Source organism: Trifolium pratense, linkage group LG3 (genome assembly GCF_020283565.1).
Source record: "Trifolium pratense cultivar HEN17-A07 linkage group LG3, ARS_RC_1.1, whole genome shotgun sequence".
NCBI lineage: Eukaryota > Viridiplantae > Streptophyta > Magnoliopsida > Fabales > Fabaceae > Trifolium > Trifolium pratense.
In genome coordinates this window covers 47,513,913-47,535,662 of record NC_060061.1, presented here as the reverse complement: position 1 = coordinate 47,535,662, position 21,750 = coordinate 47,513,913, and the positions used below count along the sequence as shown (strand labels likewise).

Genomic DNA, 21,750 nt, shown 5'->3' with positions numbered 1-21,750 from the left:
AAGTATAAGGAAAACAATAAAAAAAACAGAATGTCTGGTAGGTAGAAGTATGTCATATTCAATTATAAATAATAATAACTATAAAGGATAAAATTGGATTTTAGATAAAGTAATAATATTGCTGATTAAAAAAAATAAAAAATAAAACAAAAAAATAATAATATAGTGCTGACAGTACACCATAATATCATGTACTACGTTTACTCCAATGCATAAGGAGCCTTGTGCATTGTGGGAGACATAGCAGCGCCCATAGACAAATACCGAAACAACACCACCTTCTGGTAAGAGTGCCAAATATTTGGTTTGTAATTAATGGCCATAACACAATTCACTTTGTTATAGTATTTTACATTCACACATTTGAGATATTCGATCAAAATCAGACAATTATAAAAATTATCAATTTTAATTTTTATTTAATAGTTCAAAATACCAATCTTAAATTATAACGTCCAATCTTAATCTAACAACAACCGATATTCCAACAACACAAGAAAGAATGGGTTGGTGAGATGGTAGATGGGGATACCATTTTGGTGCAATAGTAATTTTCTCAATCGGTAGGTGGCTTTCCCATTCATGCGGGGTAATTTTCTCTTTATAGTCAAACACTCGTTGACTATATCACACTTACCATTTTCTACCTCTCATTGTGGCATTGTATCCTATTTCCTCCATTCTCTTCATACTCTTACTTACAGGTTAAATTCAACTTGCTTATTTTTAATTTTCATAATCTCACTCTGTTTGGTTTTTTAATTTAATTCAACTAAAATAATCTATAATCTATTGTTTTGACTGTGCAGCATTTTTAGTTTTTTACATCAAATGGCATCCGCTGCTGCTGCTGCTGACATACCAAATGAACAGGTAAGACATTTGCTTTATCATATAACATTTTCCCTTATTCTATGTGTAACTTGCAATTAGTCATAATTGGATTTTGATCTTGAAGGATGTTCTTGGAGAAGAGATAGATCATGTAAGAGTAATCACTTTGAACAGACCAAAACAATTGAATGCTATCTCACCTAACCTGGTAAACTCCCTTCAACCAACCTTCAAAATATTTTTTTTTTTTAACTTTGTGGTTAGTGTTTTAGTGTTTTAATCTTTGAATCATATCAGGTTTTTCTGCTAGCACAATATTTGGAAAAATGGGAGAAAGATGACAAAGCTGAGCTAATCATCTTGAAGGTTGTAATTTACTTTATTGCCCTTTGAAATTTTTGAAATGACCCTATTAGTGCCTAGAAATTCCACCCTTAAAAGGTGTATAAGTGGGACGACCGAAGTTCGAACCCCGACGCCCTGCATATATAATGCAGTGTTCCTACCAACTGGGTTAAACTCACACGGTCGAAATGACCCTGTTAATTATTAATTATTTTTCCTATTATTTGTTACTTCATGGCAATTTTTGTTATTATAAAGGTATAATTCAGTTTGGGTTCGGAAACACAACTGGTGCACCTAACCTTTATACCAGTTCGGTTCAGGACAAACCATTAACACTTAAGTTCAATTTTACCGAGCTGTTGTAACGGTTCAGTTCGGCCTGATTTGGTTTTCCTTCTTGAATTGAACTGCGAACAGTCCTAGTTATAATAATTACCTATCAAAATGAGACAATCTACTTATACACACTTGATTTAATAGTTGTGCAATTGTTCTTTCCAGGGAGCTGGTAGGGCTTTCTGTGCCGGAGGGGATTTGAGAGTATTCTATGGTGGCAGGAAAACAAGTAAATCCATCATTCCATATATATGATTTTATGGAATCAGTGCAAACAAGTTTATAGAAATTTACAACTTTTTTTTTGTTGGAAATGGACTGTTTATTGCCTATGAAGCACACACATAGAGACAAATATCAAACACGGCACTGACACAGACACTTTTACTATTTTAAGAAAATAGAAGTGATTGAATGTAACTACATGTGTTGGTGTTGTGTCAGTGTCAAATACTGATTCGTGTTGGACGCTGGACACACCTTCAATTTGAAGTGTCAGTGTCGGTGTTACATAGCTTGGTACCATTGATGTTTCCAGCAGTCGCAATCTTGGTTATAAGATGAAAGACGGATTGACTTGAATTTCATGTTGTATTTTGAATATGATTTGATAAAGTTGAAATACAAGTTGTTCGATCTCCATCTAATAGCCGACACCCGCAACTGCAGGGACAACATTATTTGCAACTGTAGGAAATTTGGTTCTAATAATTCTGAGGAGAGAAATAAAGTATAGAATTTTTTATTTTACATTGTTCAACCTCATTGGATGAGTAGTATACATTTCTTCTTGACAGAGGATTCATGCCTTGAAGTGGTCTACAGATTTTACTGGCTTTGCCATCACATTAGTACCTATAAGAAAACTCAGGTTATGTTTATTAACTTAATTAATCCCATTTCCCTTAATCATTTAAGCAATATATATATGTTGCTTGTGAAAGTTTAGTAAAATCTTTTCTAAAAGGGTGCTGTTATGTTATATCAGGTTGCTCTTGTTCATGGAATCTCAATGGGTGGAGGAGCAGCTTTGATGATTCCTTTGAAATTTTCAGTTGTAACAGAAAAAACAGTGAGCATTTTAATCTTATTATAGATTACTTATCTAAATCTTTTTTGTCATTGTAGTGTAGTTAACAATGTATTGTTATACTTTTTGGTTTTGATAGGTTTTCGCCACTCCTGAAGCAAGTTTTGGATTTCATACTGATTGTGGCTTCTCATATTACCATTCTCGTTTGCCAGGGTATTTAGGTAAACACAATATCACAGAATTCATTTGTATGAATTCTTTTTGGTTTTGTATTGTTATACTGAATTTCATTGAAAACATGAGAGATCACAGCATGCATTTGTGTGAATATACAGGTGAATACTTGGCGCTTACCGGAGCAAGGTTGAATGGAAAGGAATTAGTTGCAGCTGGACTCGCAACACATATAGTCTCTTCTGAGGTTTGATTACGTTCACTGCTCATATATTCTGGCATAATCGTAGATTCATAATGGATTTTTGGCAGGGTGAGGCACCTGCTAGTTTTATGCTAAAAACCAAATGGAATCTGTCTCACGCTGTCTTAGATGAATTTGTAATTTAAAGATAGATGAACAGTTAGGTTTTCGACAAAGCTAACTCACACATACTCGTTCCCAATATCGGAACTTAATCTTTTAATTGGGTTCCCGAATTGTTTCAGAACCATACGAAAACCATTTACAAACACTTTAGACTTATCTTTCATGAGAAATGTCCATGTAAATCGAGCAGAATCATTCATAAAAGAAACAAACTACTTTGCAACAAAAATAGTACAAACAGTTGCAGGTTCCCGCACAAATGAATGAAGAAGATAAAAAAGTTTAATACTTTTATTATTAATAGAAAGAAAAGTTCTACAACGATGTTTAGAAAATCGGCATACATCACCAAAAAGAAACCCAACAAACATGTTTGCAAAGTCTTATATCTGATACTGTCCTATTTTTATCTCATTGTACAAATAGTGTAAGTCATCCGGCTCCTTAGAATATGCTTATGTCTGATACTACTGCCCTGTTTTTCATCATGTTGGAAATAGCCTAACCCTATACTTCACTCGAAATGTATCCTCTGCAGCAGCTTTATAATGCAAAGGATCTATATCTGCACTATCCTTCTTCTTAGCACTTCCAATCGTCTTCCTCGAAGCAAAATCCTAAAAAACACAGTAGGAATAAAAAAATTCATGGGACATTTTAAATCATAAGTGTCACATGATCATTATCACTTGAGTAAATAATCCAAATATCTTAAGTACCAGAACCATTAAAGGATAAGTAGCTAGAATTCTTACCAGAATAAGTGCTAGAAGGTTTATTAAGAGAATCCATAAGAGCCTGTAAACTTTCCAACTCTTCTTTACTAAGTGGTTTCAAAAACATCCCTTCACCTTGTGGTAAAACTATGCCATCTTTCACAATCTCCGAATCCTTTACTGATTGATTAGTACCCTTCTTTGATAAACCTTTGAATCCTCCAACGCGTGCAAGTACCTTCTCCTTTCCATGAAGTTTAAAACACATCTCGATATTGTGATTCGACTTCCCACAATAACCACACCAACAATCTTCACTGCTACTCTTTGCAGAGCCCAAGACACGACTTTCTTCACCACGAACGATATTAAAAGCCTCCAAAAGAGAAGGTAGTTTATCCTTTTCTAAAATTCGAACTCGAATGTGATTAAACTCCGAGTTCAAACCCGAAAGAAACTTAAAGACTCTTGATCTCTCGATAAACTGTCTCAATGTAGCATTATCCTCATGACATTCCATCTTAAAATTCAGATTATATTGATCCACCTCATTCCACAAGCCATTCAAATTCATATAATAGTCAATTACCGAAAGCGCACCTTGCTTTGTGTTCATTATTCTATTCTCCAACTCATAACAAGCTGGTATATTCTGTTTCACAAAGTAAATTTGTTGCAAATGCTCCCAAATTTCTTTGGCAGTTGAAAAGAAAAAGCAGTTTCTACTAATCTCTGGAGTCATTGAATTCCATAACCATGTAATGATAATTGAGTCTTCAATATCCCAAACTTTGAAACTAGGATCATCTTTGGTAGGTGATTTTTGTTCAATGTGGTTCACTTTGTTACAACCTTTGAGTGTGGTTCGAACTAACTGGGCCCAGTGGGGATAGTTACTTCCATTAAAGTGGTATGCAGGATGCAACGGTGGTAGGTCGTTGTGACTCAAGGTTGAAACTGAGACTGATCTGTTTTCAGACATGATATGGAAGGGAAACGTGTGATGCACGTGATGTCAATTTGGGCTGGGTCTGATCAGTAGACGGAGATTCAAATTTAAGTGGTTGGGGGGAAAGTTTACACGGAGATAGATAGATAGACAGATAGATAGATAGGAGGGACAGGCGGAAAACAGAAGCTGTGGCTAATACTAGAATACCGGTATGAAGGTGGCTAGGGTTTTCTGGTGGAGAAGAAGAGAGGTTAGGTACAAAGTTGGAAAAAAAGAATTGATAAATTTTATTTCTAATTTCTTATATACCTAATAAATAGTATATATCTAACATAATTAAGGAATTGGGATGAGAATAAAAACTGTACAAATCAAATAAAATCTGTGCTAATTTTAGCTACTAATTATCGTGGGGACTGGGATCAATATAATTAAGATTTTTTTTTTGGTCAATATATAATTAAGATTTTTGACTCCTCAATTGGTCTATTAGATATTTCTACAATTTTGGTCCTTCAAATGGATTATGAGACTAATCACCGGTTTAACGAGGCTGAAATTGATACTATGAGACTAATATAGGGAAGGTATGATATTTTGGTAAATCCACCGTGATTATGGCGACATTCATTGTCATGCAAAACATACATGGTGCTTAGTCAAAATTACGGTGACTCACCATAATTTAAACAAATCCACCGTGATACCAAAAGGAGCCGGTAACATCTTTAGGTTACTAGCAGTGTTCATGGTGACTCTTAAGTAGGGTGGACATGTTTATATGTGATAGATTCCTAAATTCTTAACAGCTCAGCAATAATAACAACTTGCATAACAAACTTTAGTGAACGAAGTCATAGGCGGCCTTTTGATAACTCTCGTGGGCCTCGTATCAGTTTCTGGCTCAATGCTTATGCTTGATGGTTTTGGGTCTGTTTGACCTCTTGGACTGTTATCAATATGGACTAATTGTTTGGTGGCAATAAACATAGAATGATATTTCAGGGAAATAACTGAGAAAGTAATGAATAGAGAATGGAAAAAAAAATGTAACTTGCGATATGTTTTCTACAGATAGAGTATATTTGTGTTAATTTTATCACATTTTCTGCGTAACAGAAAATTGTTGAGCTAGAGAAGCGCTTGATCAGCTTAAATTCTGGAGATGTGAATGCTGTGAGATCAGTTATTGAAGAATTTTCTTCAGAAGTTAAACTTGATGAAGAGAGTATCTTAAACAAGTAATTACAATTTAAGCGTGTTATCAATGATCTCTAATTATTTATTTATTTTAGCTTTGTTCTTGCAATCAACCATCAAATTGCACTGCACTAAGATGGTAACCTTTGGAGATTTTCAGGAAATCAGTAATTGATGAGTGCTTCTCAAAGGATTCTGTTGAAGAAATTATAAAATCACTTGTAAGTTTTGTTCCATTTCCATAAAATAAATTCATTATGAGCTATTATATATATGATACTATATGATTTTGATGCGAAGGAAGTTGAATCAAGCAAGGAAGGAAATGGATGGTTAGGTCCAGCTTTAAAAGGACTGAAAAGGTCATCACCTACTGCATTGAAAGTAGCATTAAGATCAGTAAGGATTTTTTACCATGAATTTTTCCAGGACTATATTGCGTTCATTAAATTATGCTAAGAAGATAAAACTCAAGGTTGAAGCAACCAAAGATATATAATTTTTTTTTTCTTTCTGAAGTTTTGAAATGTTAATACTTTACTTAAAGTTCTAAGATCCTAAAAGAGACTAAATCAATCTTGAGTGTGGCTGAGTTTGTTAAGTAGCGTTGGACTTGTGTGGGAGGATTGCAGTTCAATGCCTGCCTTAAGTTGCAACCTAAGAATCCAAGCATTGATTAGTCTCATAGCCGGTCCTAAAAACCGAAACTTGTGGCAACATTCAGTGGAGCCTCCGAAATGCAGACCATAATTACGATGGTTTCCTACCGAAAGGGTTCTTGCAAAACTTGTTTAATATTGGTCTTCGCAGTAAATGACGTGCTGTTTAGAGTTTCATTCATAAGTAGTTGCAGTGTATGTTGTTAATCTCAAGAGACCGAGTTCGATTCCTATGATTAAAAACATAGTTGTCTTTGATATGCGCAGGTTCGCGAAGGAAGGAATCAATCACTATCTGAATGTCTAAAAAAGGAATTCATATTAACAATGAATATACTCCGAACTACGATATCTGAGGATATGTACGAGGTAAATGTCGCAATGTCATTGCTAGAATAAGTTTTGACAGAAGGCAGTTCAATGTTGTTAAATATGTTTGAATTCTGTTCCCTACTAATATCTAAATCAAACTTTCATTTTGATATTAAGGGTATTAGAGCTCTCACCATTGACAAGGACAATGCTCCAAAGGTACTCTCTCACTCATTTTATGTGAATCTCTTCTCTTCTGGATATTCATGCATGCTTCTATATATTATTCTAGTTGTTTTATTTTATAACTAGCAGGACACCCGTGCGTTCGCACGGGAGTCGCGGCGTTGCCGCTCCTCGATAACATGAAATAGTAAAAAGTAAAAAGGATATAATATTTGGTTAAAAAATAGGAAAAAAACAATGGAAAAACTATCACTAAAAAACATTAGGTCTCCGTATTAATATATGAATTTAAATATAGATAATGTAGAAATTATGAAAAAATAGGCTACTTTATTAATATATTAGTAAAAACATAGGTCGTGTAAAAATCACCAAAAAACTTAGGTCCATGTATTAAATATTTGAGTATAAATATAGTCCCGTAAAAATTATTAAAAAATAGACAATCATATTAATATGTTAGTGAAAATATAGGTCTCGCAAAAATCATCAAAATAATTAGGTCACCGTATTAAATATGAGTATAACCCGTAAAGTTGTAAAAAAATAAAATAAAATAGAAAACTTAATTAATATATAAATAAAAGTATAAGTCTCGTAGAAATCACAAAAAAAAAAAAAAGGTTTCAATATTAATATATGAGTATAAATATATGTCTCACAAGTGTTATAAAAGAACGGGCAAACTTATTAATATGAGTAAAACACATAGGTTCCGTAAAAATCACACAAAAGATTAGATTCTCGTATTAATATATGAATATAAATATATGTCTCACAAAAAATAATAAAAAATTGGAAAATTCATTAATAAAAGTAAAAAATAGGCCCCGCAGAAATCACACAAAAAAGATTAGATCATTGTACTAATATATGAGTATAAATATATGTTAGGAGAAATTATGAAAGAATGGGCAACTATATATATATATATATATATATATATATAAAAATCATAGGACTCGTAAAAATCAACAAAATAATTAATTAGGTCTATGTATTAATATATGATCCAATATAACCCGTAGAATTATAAAAAAAAATAAACAACTTTATTAATATAAGTCTTGTAGAAATCACAAAAAGAAAGGTTCTCGTATTAATATATGAATATGAATTTAGGTCTACATAAATTATTAAAGAATGAGAAACCTTATTAATAAGAGGAAAAATATAGTTCCCGCGGAATTCACACTAAAGATTATGCCCCCGTATAAATATATGAGTATAACTCGTAAAATTGTAAAAAAAAAAAAACAACTTTATTAATATAGAGTAAAAATATAAGGCTCGTAGATATAACCAAAAAAATTAGGTTCTCGCATTAATATGAATATAACCCGTAAAATTATTTAAAAAAAAATAGACAAAATAATATATTAGTAAAACCACAAGTTCTGTGAGAATCACAAGAAAGAGTAGATTTTCATATTAATATATAAGTATAAATATTAGAGCTGGGTATATGTTATAACATAAAATTATAGATAGTTTTAGTTTATTTTTTTTAAAAAAAATGATTTTTTAAATTTTTGGGAAGTTAAAATAACTGGAAGTTAAAATATGAGTAACCATCACATAATGAAAATTTTTTTGTACTAACTTTTGAATAAAGACACAAAATAACCCTGAATTCAACGACGTGTCAAAAAATTAAATAGGGGCAAATTAGAGATTTCATAGGTATCTCGTTTTCTTATATAGATAGATAGATAGATTAATAATACAAAATAATAATGTACTTGTTCAGTGGGATCCTCCATCACTTGACAAAGTAGATGATGAAAAATTGGACTTAATCTTTAAGCTATTTGACAAGGAATTGGAGCTTCAGATTCCAGAAAGTGTGGACTCTAGGTTGGTTGCTATTTGAGTTTTGAATTAATAACCATGTTTTCTTAAACTTATTTTTCTATTATAACCAAAATTCATTTCTTTAATTTTAAACAGGTGGGATGGTAAATATGAAAATTCAGTTTATGCTGCTGTTCCAAACAGAGAAACACCAATACCATCTTAGACATTGCTTTCTTTGAATAATTTATATAATTAACAAGAGGTTTGAAATAGTACTAGAAAAAGCCTTCCATGCTTGTTATTACTACTGGTTTGAAGTATTATGGTGAAGAAATAAAATGTTTCTTGTAGTTTTAAGAGGGAAACAATCACTCAAACGTATTGTTTGAATTTATTTATTTGTGTTTATTTACTGACATAATCATTTGTGAGATTATATGAAGAAATAATATTACTTTATTTTATTTTTTGTAATTGAAATTGATAAGAGATGAAATCGACGATTTTCTGATTTTTCAGCTGCTACGGCTGCTGTAGCAAGCAATCTCTGTGCAAAACAACACATTCTGACATGTTTGATCCGATTTGCTACGCCGGTAGCAAAAATCAGAATTCAACAACTTGATTGTTGACCTTTTTTATTTTTGGTGACGGTTTTGTGACTTCTGGCAACGCCCAACTTGAATTTCATTAATTTTTCACTATCTCAACATTATAAGATTCTCTCTACTGCCATAAAACAACGGGTAAACGATCACTTTCGTCCCTGAAAGTGTCACTCGCTATCATAACAGTCCCTGAAACAACAAAAAAACATTTAAAAGTGTCCCTGAAACAACAAAAAACATTTAAAAGTCTCTGAATCAAACATCTAAGTGTCACTCATAGATTTTACGGTAAGCACTACTATTATGGATTTGGTACAATGGATAGGAATTCCATTTGAAGTAGAGTACTAGCACCGGTACCATACCCGCAGCTAGGCAACGTAGTGGATTTAGATCTCTCCTTTTTTTCCCTCTTCAATTCTCTATGGTATTATAGAAACCGCTTTTAGATGAGTATAAAACTCAAAGTAGGATTCCAAATTCCTTATAAAATGACTATTATGATGTGTTTGATTTACTAAAAAATAAGCAACGGGACATGACAACTCTTGTAGTACCGTGTTTGATTGTAAAACTATTTTAGAGACGGGACAAAGACAAAAATAAAAAAAATTGTCCATCATTAAACAGCAACACAACTATTTGTTCAAATACAAGTTGTCTAAAATATCAAAATATCATTTTGTCCACCAAACATCGTATAAGACAAAAAATTATTCAATATTATAAAAGTTTGTTCTGCACTGTTCTACTATATGTTATGTTATTCTATCTTGTGGCGTTGTGCATTACTTATTCTTTACATCAAACACACTTCTAGTTCTAGCAGATATGAAATTTTTTCAATTTACTATTTTTTTTTTCTTTCTAAATATTCAATATTACACTTTATGGAGTTTGAAGAAAATAAGCGGAATCAGTGGAAACTTTTATGAATATTCAATGTGAAACCGTAAAAGCATTGAAAATTGTCAATTATGTAATCAGGTGACTACTTTTCTACCCTCACATAAATTGAGGGTAGTTGCCCTATGCTGATGTGGCACCAATGAAATTCATCCATGTGTATTTAAGTCAAACATAATTAATTTTTTACCATAAATTATTTTGACTACTTTTATTTTCAATTAATTATATTTTATGTTACTAGTTTTCTTTAATTATATTTTAGACTATGTGTAAATATAATTATAATTAATTTGATCATTGAATGCTTGTTTCTAAACGTTATATATTGATTCTAAAATATTAATGTTATTAGTAAAAAAAAAATGTTATAGGCTCGAAAAAATAAATATATATCAATGTTAGTTTAAATAAAAATAATAAGAGAACAAAAACAACAAAGAAAAAAAAAACTAATATCTCTAATTTAAATATACAATTCCACTTGTACATTTATTAAATGAAATCAAATAATGCTTCAAAAAAAATCAAATCAAATAATTCATGCTATTCCGGTGTAAATACTCCCTCCGTTTCAAATTACTTGTCGTTTTAGAAAAAAAAAATTGTTAGCTATCTAAGTCACTCATGTAAATTCCAAATATTTAGGAGTAGTTGAAACCGTAAAAGATTTATATATTTGGAAAATTAAAGTTTGTTTTTTTAAGTTTTCAAAAAAAAATGTTTGTTTTTTTAAAAAAATTGGTACATAACATATTAAATTTATTGGAAAGATCAAGTGCGTGGAAAAAAACAAAATAAGCTTATTGGTGAATTAAAATAAAGGTATAATAGGAAATTAAGTGCAAAAATACACTTTCTTAAAATCCGTCAAATACCCCATGAAATTTGGAAATAGGCAAATACCCCCTGAAATTTTAAAAAGTCAATCAAATTGCCCCCTTGCACTACCAGTCAGAGTCCACGCTAGAAGACAATTTAATTGACTTTTTAAAATTTCAGAGGGAGTATTTGCCAATTTCCAAATTTCATGGGGTATTTGACGAATTTTAAAATTTCAGGGGGTATTTCACAGTTTACTCGGGTTACAATATGCAATAGACACGAGTTTTGTAAGGAATGATCTAGTAATAAATAAAAATGATTTGTTTTGCCTTTCCATAAAAGGAAATAAAGACTAGGTATATCAAGTAACGTACTCTTAAACTTGTTTAGGGTTTAGCTGATCAGAAGTAAAAATATAAATAGTTCATCCGAACTAAAAGAAAGGCCGAACCATTGTCGGAAAACAATCACACGGAAGCTTGATCGATCACAAGTGCGGTCTACCTGAAATTTATCCGATCAAAATGAAAAGGTTCGACTATTTTAGGAAGACCAACTAACTCTTGAACTTGTTTAGGGTTTAGGGTTTAACTATTGATCATAAGTAAAAATTTAAATAGTTCATCTGAACTAAAAGAAAGGTCGGACCATTGTCGCAAAACAATCACACAGAAGCTTGATCGATCACAATTGCGGTCTACCTGAAATTTATCCGATCAAAATGAAAAGGTTCAACTATTTTAGGAAGACGAACTAATTCTTGAACTTGTTTAGAAGTAAAAATATAAATAGTTCATCTGAACTAAAAGAAAGGTCGGACCATTGTCGGAAAACATACACACAGGAGCTCGCCCGCGATCACAAGTGCGGTCTTCCTGAAATTTATCCGATCAAAATGAAAAGGTTCGACTATTTTAAGAAGACGAACTAACTCTTGAACTTGTTTAGGGTTTAGGGTTTAACTATTGATCACAAGTAAAAATATAAATAGTTCATCTGAACTAAAAGAAAGGTCGGACCATTGTCGCAAACCTAAACCTAATTACTTAACCTAATTTTTTTCCCCTCTTTTTTCTAAGATCGACATTGTAACATCCGTTTTGGAGTATTAGTAATTATTTAATTATGCTATTATTTTAATTGTACGATTGATTGTGTTTATTTTTATTATGGGGAATTAATAGTTATAATTGAATTTTAATTGAGAACTTAGACTAAGTTGGTAATTAGAATAGCTATTAAATAGAATATGTTATTGAGTTATATTACTTAAGTAAAAATAAGTAAAGAGGGGGGGTGTAAAAGTAAATAGTACATTGAGTATAAAAAAAAAATATAGAAACAAAAATTCATTTTTGGTCAAAAACAAGAAGAACGTAGAAGAGGAAAGAAGAGAGGGGAAGGTCTAAGAAGGTAGAACAAAATCAAGAAAAAGAACAAAGATTTCAACTTGAGCTAAGGTATGGGGGTTAGTTTTGATGATTTAGAGTGAAATCATTGAGAGAGGAGAAAACCCTTTTCTCCATCCCTTTCTCTCATTCATCTCATAAGGGTTTGGGTGGAAATTGATGGGAATGTGTTTATTATGTTCCTTTATGTGTTTATTCATGATTAGAGATGAAATTCATATGAAAAAAATATGTTCTTGATGTGTTGTTGTTGTTGTTTGAGAGTTTTCATCAAATTGGTGAAAATATTGATGTGTTTATGAATAAATGGTACTTAGTGTTGTTCAATTTTGATGCTTTAAGATGTTATGAGTAGTCTTAATTACACCATAAACATAGGAATCACGATTGTGAATTTTCAGGGATTTTTGGGATAAATTTCGGAAGAAAAAAAAAAGGGTTTTTGGGATAAAAAGTGCAGAAAATATATTCTGCAGGATGAACAGTGCGCGAAGCGACGCACCTTGCTGTTGCTAGTCGACGCAAAGCTTTTGCTGACTTTTGGTGGACTGTTGACTTTGACTTTTGTTGACTTATTCACCCGAATCTATTTTTCTCAGTTTTTCGCCTAGATTTCGATTTCGGAATCCGTTTTCTGAAATTATTCTTAGTTAATGGAGTTTGCTTATATTTGGCACTACTTTAACTTTAAATTAATTTTCGCGTTTTAATTCATTTGAATTTGGTAAACTCACGATGGTGTATGATTTTAGTGTCTTGTGACTGAATTATGGATGATAATAATTGATGATTTATTATGATGAGGTATATTCTAAAGACGATGATTTAGAATATTTGGATTATGATATCCGTATTATGTTGATGTTGAAATAAAACCATATGATGGATATATGCACATTCATGCATTCATAAGTTGTGTCTATTGATGAGTATTCTAGAGGGGATGATCTAGTTTACTGTTGTTTTAGAGACGATGATTTAAAACATTCGGATTAAGTTATCCAAAATTATGATGAATTGGTACCACATGCATATAGATATGTCTAGGTGACATCATATCTATGTGACATTAGAATCAATTAGGAATTATGTGATATTCTTAATTGTTAAATGATGCTTATCATTGTGTATTTCCTTATTTGTGGATGTTTGTATTCCTCAAATTATTGAGTACTTAATAAATGAATATGTTTCAGAATGTCTATATGTTCTTAATATATATGTGAGTTGTATGAATTGAATTTATTCAACTGTTCTATGTTATTTAGTGTCTGATATTCAATATACTAGTCACTAATTATGATTATGTTATCTAACCCTCTGTTTTGTATTTGTGCTGGACCTTTGGGGGTCTAGATACTCAGGTTGAGGATCATATATCCCAGGAGTAGTCGCGTGCCCTTTGTTGCTCGAATCTAGCTTTTTGGTGAGGAGTGTAGCTATGCTACTTCATCTCAGATGCTTATGTTTAGCTCGAGTCTAGAGTAGTGCTCTGATGTATATACCACTATGTCTAGGACCTCGCTAGCTTGTATTACCTAAATGGTTATATTTTGATGTTATGACTTTTATCGTTGAGACTTATGTTGTTTTGTTCATATCATGAATGATGTGATCATGATATGGATATGTTGGTACTTAAACTTACTTAAGTTATTATGATGATACACTATTTTAAGTATAATGGTGAAATATAAATATTGAAGTACATGTTTTAGATGATTAGGACAGGTTTCTAATTCCGCTGCTTGTGAAATAAATTTATGGAGACGTGTTTCATGTGTTTAATTGAATGTGATGCTTTAAATGTTTGCCGTTTATTTATTTTAGTTTGATAAATAGCGCGTAAATAGTTTAGGGCGTTACAGACATCATGTCAACCAACGTTAATCTATTCAATGATTTAAAGAGATTGAAAAAATAAATACTATATACTCCATCTGTTTCAAATTACTTGTCGTTTTAGAAAAAAAATTAATTAAGAAAGTGTATTTTTGCACTTAATTTCGTATTATACCTTTATTTTAATTCACCAATAAGCTTATTTTGTTTTTTTCCACGCACTTGATCTTTCCAATAAATTTAATATGTTATGTACCAATTTTTTTAAAAAAACAAACATTTTTTTTTGAAAACTTAAAAAAACAAACTTTAATTTTCCAAATATATAAATCTTTTACGGTTTCAACTACTCCTAAATATTTGGAATTTACATGAGTGACTTAGATAGCTAACAATTTTTTTTTCTAAAACGACAAGTAATTTGAAACGGAGGGAGTATTTACACCGGAATAGCATGAATTATTTGATTTGATTTTTTTTGAAGCATTATTTGATTTCATTTAATAAATGTACAAGTGGAATTGTATATTTAAATTAGAGAGATTAGTTTTTTTTTTCTTTGTTGTTTTTGTTCTCTTATTATTTTTATTTAAACTAACATTGATATATATTTATTTTTTCGAGCCTATAACATTTTTTTTTTACTAATAACATTAATATTTTAGAATCAATATATAACGTTTAGAAACAAGCATTCAATGATCAAATTAATTCTAATTATATTTACACATAGTCTAAAATATAATTAAAGAAAACTAGTAACATAAAATATAATTAATTGAAAATAAAAGTAGTCAAAATAATTTATGGTAAAAAATTAATTATGTTTGACTTAAATACACATGGATGAATTTCATTGGTGCCACATCAGCATAGGGCAACTACCCTCAATTTATGTGAGGGTAGAAAAGTAGTCACCTCTTTTTTTTGGTACATGCCGTCAATTATCTAATCTAATAACACTATATGAGAGACAATCCGTAAAAAGAGGCAACGCATGATTTCAAGAATTGTGTAATTATGATTATGATGACCATTGAATATAATATTACTATTTTTTTTCAAGAACAAAAATTTCTATTTTAAGAAAATAATAAAATATTGCTTTCTTGATAAAAATTGAATATAATAATAAGGTTTGACTTTGACCATGTATATTAGAAAATAATAAAAATTCTGTCAAAAAAGAAAATAATAATAATAAATCACTGAAGAGTTACACTAATATGCTAACAGCCCTGCCTATAAATTAAGGGAAGGACCCTTCTAGTGACAATTCATCTCTAAAACTTCATAGGAAAATCAAACGTAGCTAGCCACATATTGAAACCAAAAAATGTCAGGAAAGAAATGTCTTGTTCTTTTTGTGCCTTTAATGGTTTTATGCATGTTAATGACAACATTAGAATCAAGGCAAATCGATGACATCACATGCTCCGAGGCTATTTCGTCTTTGTTGCCATGTGTACCTTTTCTAGAGGGTTCTCTCCCCGCAACACCATCTAGTGATTGTTGCGTAGGAGTGACCAATGTAGCCAATAAGGCCAACACTACTCCGAGTCGGAGAAGTACATGCCAATGTCTAAAAAACGCTTCAACAAAATTTGGTGTCAATGCCGATAGAGCAAAACAACTCCCACAACTTTGTCACGTTAGTTTGCCCTTTGTTATTAGTCCTACTATCGATTGCAACTCGTAAGTTAATTTCACATACGTGCACACATATTTTTGTTCTTTAAATTTGATCTATTGATATTCTAAATATTTTTTCAATTATGTACAGGATTCCATGATTCTACAATAGGGTCAGATTGTGAACAAAGCTTGAGGAATTGCATTGAAGTTTTTCTTCTTTTGTTTTAGTGATTGTAGTGCAAAGAAGATTATATCAATAAGCAATGTGAAAAGATTGCGGCAACTCTTAAAACTTATGTGTTTTTTGAAATTTAGTAATGGAAAATAGAATCATATATCTTTATCATTTATTTTTGGTTTCCGAATTTCTAGTGTTCAATGTCATTTAGTGATTAAAAAATAAGGGTATGTTTGTTACGTATTAAAAATTAAGTTATTTTGACATTCAATAATTTAATGATTATTTTTTGAGCCTTTATAAAAAATACTATTTTGATTTTTTTACTAAAGAAACTATATAAAAGTGATACTTTTTATTACAATCATAAAGAACACAAATGTGCAAGAATAATATGCTCTAAGAATGAACAATAAAATAGTATGCAAGAATTGGCAATGTGAGTCCAAGAAAAACAATTCAAGAATCATCACATGGAATGTAAGAAATTCACATAAGTAGTTTTTAGGAAACGAATTGATGCATTCAATTTATATTTGCTGCATAATGAATGGAATGTGGTGAAAAACATTTTGATCACATGTTGTTGTGTTTAGGACCCATCACATGTTTGTAGAATTGTCTATGAGAGAGTTGATGAAAATAGAGGTAAATGTGTTACTTTATTTGCAAGCATACGTGGTGAACATGTGAAATGCTAGGATTCATGGAGCCTATTAAAACTAATGTTTGCATGAATAATTTCCTTTTCTCCCATTTGTTATCTCTTACTAATTATATATATGATTGTGTCTGAGATATTTTGTGAATATTTGGAAGGAAGTTTACAATCATGAAGATTGCTTTTATTCATATATTCTGATTTTAAAATAATAGAAATAAGCTTGTTAAGGCAATAGTGTAATGGTGATCAATCAATTAGACTAAGCCTTCATTCATACTAAACTAAGAAATTATTCCAAGCCCTCACCGATAAGTCTGCTGCTATGGCATAACTCTGACGTTGATATCTTTGTTTCGTGTTGTTGCATTATCATCAATAGCATTCTTTAGAAGATTCTCTAGTTTCAAATTCTGCATATATTCTCTTTTGCATTCTTAAAACCAATAAGCTAGAATGCCTCCTGGTTTCATTATATTCATTTCATCTTTCTGCCAATCAAGAGATGGAAATTTTGACCTCGGATTCAGATAGAGTGTTTTCTTGTAAATGCTTCTCTCATTTTCATGAACGTTCAAAGCTTCTTTTGAACTCAAGTCTTTTTGCTGGATGATAGCAGTGTTGTTAAGTGGCTGCCATGGTGCTATGGTTTAGCCTCTTTCCTGCAAAAGGCCATATAATGGCTGTAGGGTTTCTGGTTTCTCGTACCAGCCTAGGAAAGGTACTTTTGCCATAGCGGTTTTGGCAGTGACAGCAGATATGGTCCAAAAAGCAGCAGTTACCGTAGTTATCAGTATCTTACGATGCATTCTAGTTATGCACATTTCTTTTGTCATTTGATTTATGATTTTTTTATTTATTTTTGAAATAGTCAATGTTAGTAATTAGCACCGTTGTTTTTTTGCTAAAAGTGGGAATCGAACTCCTGACCTCCTTATCGCTCTACTATTTATCTCATCTACCCCAACCATCCTTATATCTCCCGATTTATGACTTGATTAAATATTGAATTTTGAAGTTAGTATATGATATATCAGTTTATAATTTTACCATGTCACTTGTTTTCACTTAAAAATGTCATTTTTATATTGATAATGTATTTTACCATTCATAATAATATTCAATTTACGATTCAGAAAGTATACGATGTGAAAACCATCAGTTACTTTAAGAATCTCTGATATTTCCGAGGCGACTCATCGTTCTTTGAATGTGGTCCAAACATTGGAATTTGGAATGCCAGACATGCCTCGCTCACGTTTTATACGTTCGTGTTTTATACAAATACAAACCCAACACTGGTTCTAGATCCATTTGATTGAACACTTCCACCATATCTTGCATAGGAGACCATTCTCGGGGAACTATTCATCTTTGGAAAATGAATGTTTTGGTTTTCTCAGGTAACCTAATTTTTACTAACACCTCCTTGGTTTCTTAGGTAACACCTCGTTATCTGATCTTTCCCTTATCTGAGTCTTTGTGAAGTCCTCTTTGATATTTGTTCAATGGTTTTCAGTTTTCTGTTTGTTATGTGGCTTTATTATACTTTTTTCCTGCGTTTATACATTATATTTATTATATTCTCCATGGTTTTATGCTTTTGCCATAACCAACTATTCCATCTGTGATATTTATATGGCAGATTTTTTGCTTTCCTTTAGGAGCTACCATCCACCATTAATAACATTGGATGGCAGTCCTCAATAGGATTCATTGAAAATTACTTGTTGGTCTAAGTCGCTTCCCCCATAAGTGCAATGGTGATTTAGTAGACCGCAAGCAAGTAGGGACTAAATCCAAATAAAGGTTTAGGGTGTGTGAAACTGTAACACGTGATAAATAAGACGTTTGACAGATCTCTTAGAGGAGCAAATATATAGACGCAGTACTGATAATTTTATCATATGGAACAATTTGTTTACGGTTCTTAGTTACCTTTGGTATTTCCCTGTTTCAGATCTATATAATGGTTGAGCATTCTTTGCTTTTGTTTTCCTTTCTTTGCTATTTTTTACTCGCTTTTCATTTTTATCATACTAGTACTAGCAGAAAGATAGTCATGCTGTGCCTATTTGTCTGCTTGTTTTCCCTTTAAAGCCAATAATACAGTCTTGATTTATCTTTCCCGACATTACTTTTTTGGTTTCCTCACCATTTTGTTCATGAATTTTAGGTTTGGCAAAAGCAATGGTGCCTGCTGCAAGGGTTCAATCCTGGTGCATAAGACATGAGGAATTCATCGTCATTTAAAGGCATTGAAGTTGTTGTTTAATATTCCTAATCTTTGGAATTGGGGATGAAGCCATCGGTCCTGAAAGTTAAATTAAAATGTATTATCTTGAATTTATTTTGGTACATTATTATTTGATGTAGTCTGAATCAATCTTTTTTTGCTCATCAATTTGGCACCAATAATTTACATGCCTTTTGTTTTATTTTTTATTAATTTCATTTCTTTCAGAATTACAAGATATCTTCTTCTATTTTAAAAAATTATGTAGATTTATATATCCAACAATTGTTATGACAGTGATGCTATCTGTATGAAAATTTCAGTATGAATGCAATAAGAAAAGAGAACTAAACAATCAGGATCGTTAGTAACACACACACATCGTGCATTTCAAGTGTAATCGATTCATAATGTTAATCATTTCCCTATCTATCCATGATTCGTGTATACACTAGACTTGTCTATCCCATTTCTTGCAGAATTAGAAACCTCTGGCTAGCAGAAATTCCTGTCCTTCTGTCTGTTGAATATGCCAAAATGCTTTACGAGTTGGAACTCTTTCACTTATGCGCCGTGCTTGTTGATGTTTCTACTTTGAGTTAGTTACTTGTGCAAGCAAGGTTGTTATCTCACTTTCTGTAAGTGTCTCATGCTCCATAAGAGCATCAGCTAGTGCATGAAGTTCATGACCGTGTCAGGTTAGATAGTATTTGCATTGCTGTAAGCCTTTTCAAGCAATAATAACTTTACCTCATTCTCGAAAAGAAGCTTTATTTCTGAGTTCATGTTTTCCCCACTTTTGTATAATTGTGAGTGACATTACCAACTTCATTGTTCATACCATATTGAGTTGCCATTTCCTTTCGACTTTACTTGCCCTTTCAAGATCTGAGGTTGTACCAGAAGTAATTATGTTTCTTCCAAAGATGAGCTCTTTCATCAGCCCTACCTCTCATGCAAATATCAAGCTCAACAAGCATCTGTTTACTATGCAGTGCCTGCACTTAGCAGAAGGCGTGCCGGTGCCTGTGTCTATGTCAGTGTCCAATTGATACTTGTTTTACCCTTCTCGGGAAGTCGAGTAACCATGCCAAGATAGAGTTATTCCACAAGGGACTATTGTTGACTTGACAGCACAAATGTTAACTATGTTTGAAAGCTCGGTACCAGAGAATCCTATTGTCCCTAGTGCTAGGATCTTCATATCAACATGACCATCCTTCACAATATGTAGAATTTCATTTTGATTGATTGCAGATAAGAATCAGAATTTTAAATAGTGGAATGTGAATCATAATTGCATGTTCTACCTAGGACAGGAACAGCACTAATGTGGAATGGCTAGCTAAATGTATTTGTGATGCTCACTTGTGCATTTTTGGAGGTAGGGAAAGTTCCAAGTGAGGTTGTAGTAAATGACAACAATAACCTTTGTGAAGGTATTTCAAAGCTACATCTAACCTCATGCTCTGCCAAAGATAACAACCATGCAAAACATCTGGTGTAGCATTTAGCATGTTGTTCCCATACATACATGTAACAAAGGTCAAGAGTTTAAAGAACTAGTTTTTTAGTACATGAAAAATATAAGCTTAAAAAGTTGGTTGCGTGCATCAACGAAAATTGCAGATCCACAAGAATCATTGGGGCAAAACTAGCAAATTAATAAAACAACTACAGCAAGTATCTGAAAAAATGTAAAAATAGTTGGTGTAATGCTTATAAAACATTGGAATTGTGTATCACTCATAATAGTCAATATTGAATTTTAATTAATCTATTTATCGGTAGATTGAAATTTTTCATATGTAAAGCTCCCTAATTTGCTATGTGAATCCAAGGAAAACAATTCAAGAATCATCACATGCGTATGATTTGTCTCGTGAGCTTAGCTCAGTTGACAGAGATATATGCATTATATATGTCAGGGTTCGGGGTTCGAAACTTGGTCATCCCACTTATCCATCATAGTTTTTTTTTTTGTTAAACCAAAGGTATCCTCCACGTGCAACTGCATAGACTAATCCCGGGTTGACCTATCCCAACAAATGCTTCTCAATACGCACCAGCCGGAGATCCACCGTAGGAATTATAATCACTAGACTTGACAAAAAAATGTTTCAACTGAATCAATTAATATATGTGTTTGATCTGCTAAAAATACGGGATTGACTAGACAACTTTTGTTGTACCCTGTTTGATTTGAAACTAGTTATGGGACTCGACAAATTAGGTAGCAAGGGACATGACAAAAACAAAAATTTTTGTCCCTCACTGAACCACATGACAACTATAAAAAATACGAAAATACTCATTTGAGTTTCGAATATAAAAATAGCATCGCCCTATTTCTGTCTGATACAAGAGACATGACAAAAACAAGAATTTTTGTCTCTCACTGAACCCCATAACAACTATAAAAACTACTCATTTATTTTCGAATATAAAAATATTATCGCCCTATATATATTAGATACAATTTTGTCATGTTGTATTATCTTGTTTTGTCTATACTTTTTTGTCCGGAAAATGC

At 31.8% G+C, this 21,750-nt stretch overlaps 3 protein-coding genes and 1 long non-coding RNA gene across 5 annotated transcripts; 3 read left to right on the top strand and 1 right to left on the bottom strand.

Annotated features, from left to right (window-relative positions):
• The first annotated feature begins 452 nt into the window (after positions 1-452).
• LOC123917250 (3-hydroxyisobutyryl-CoA hydrolase-like protein 5) lies at positions 453-9,461 on the top strand. 2 transcript variants are annotated; one of them, XM_045968920.1, is made up of 16 exons: positions 453-704; positions 810-873; positions 959-1,042; positions 1,132-1,200; positions 1,684-1,747; positions 2,316-2,389; positions 2,507-2,590; positions 2,688-2,772; positions 2,887-2,972; positions 5,883-6,004; positions 6,124-6,184; positions 6,264-6,362; positions 6,890-6,991; positions 7,112-7,153; positions 8,871-8,977; positions 9,071-9,461. In XM_045968920.1, the coding sequence occupies exons 1-16, from the start codon at positions 583-585 to the stop codon at positions 9,138-9,140; spliced, it is 1,335 nt and encodes a 444-aa protein (XP_045824876.1). In that variant the 5' UTR covers positions 453-582; the 3' UTR covers positions 9,141-9,461. The 2 variants fall into 2 exon arrangements, with proteins under 2 accessions (XP_045824876.1, XP_045824877.1); XM_045968921.1 differs by having other exon boundaries at positions 623-697; positions 807-873.
• On the bottom strand, positions 3,571-4,423 carry LOC123917251. Its single transcript, XM_045968922.1, has 2 exons — positions 3,851-4,423; positions 3,571-3,712 (listed from the first exon to the last, which is right to left on the bottom strand). The coding sequence occupies exons 1-2, from the start codon at positions 4,383-4,385 to the stop codon at positions 3,678-3,680; spliced, it is 570 nt and encodes a 189-aa protein (XP_045824878.1). The 5' UTR covers positions 4,386-4,423; the 3' UTR covers positions 3,571-3,677.
• Positions 9,462-12,613: 3,152 nt separating the features above from the next.
• LOC123917249 lies at positions 12,614-14,375 on the top strand. Its single transcript, XR_006812417.1, has 2 exons — positions 12,614-12,716; positions 14,022-14,375. It is a non-coding gene; the product is annotated as an uncharacterized LOC123917249 (long non-coding RNA).
• Positions 14,376-15,774: 1,399 nt separating this feature from the next.
• LOC123917248 (non-specific lipid-transfer protein 1-like) lies at positions 15,775-16,440 on the top strand. Its single transcript, XM_045968919.1, has 2 exons — positions 15,775-16,202; positions 16,291-16,440. Exons 1-2 carry the CDS (start codon positions 15,844-15,846, stop codon positions 16,298-16,300), a joined length of 369 nt encoding a protein of 122 aa, XP_045824875.1. The 5' UTR covers positions 15,775-15,843; the 3' UTR covers positions 16,301-16,440.
• The last annotated feature ends 5,310 nt before the right edge of the window (positions 16,441-21,750 follow it).

What these genes read in the sequence shown, in the direction of transcription:
- LOC123917251 (XM_045968922.1), bottom strand. Translation starts at nt 4,385, where the DNA reads ATGAATTTGAATGGCTTGTGGAATGAGGTGGATCAATATAATCTGAAT. An exon ending in ACCTTCTAGCACTTATTCTG is followed by an intron (nt 3,713 to 3,850) that starts GTAAGAATTCTA and finishes TGTGTTTTTTAG; the next exon opens with GATTTTGCTTCGAGGAAGAC.
- LOC123917250 (XM_045968920.1), top strand. Translation starts at nt 583, where the DNA reads ATGCGGGGTAATTTTCTCTTTATAGTCAAACACTCGTTGACTATATCA. An exon ending in GTACCTATAAGAAAACTCAG is followed by an intron (nt 2,390 to 2,506) that starts GTTATGTTTATT and finishes ATGTTATATCAG; the next exon opens with GTTGCTCTTGTTCATGGAAT. An exon ending in CCAGAAAGTGTGGACTCTAG is followed by an intron (nt 8,978 to 9,070) that starts GTTGGTTGCTAT and finishes AATTTTAAACAG; the next exon opens with GTGGGATGGTAAATATGAAA.
- LOC123917248 (XM_045968919.1), top strand. Translation starts at nt 15,844, where the DNA reads ATGTCAGGAAAGAAATGTCTTGTTCTTTTTGTGCCTTTAATGGTTTTA.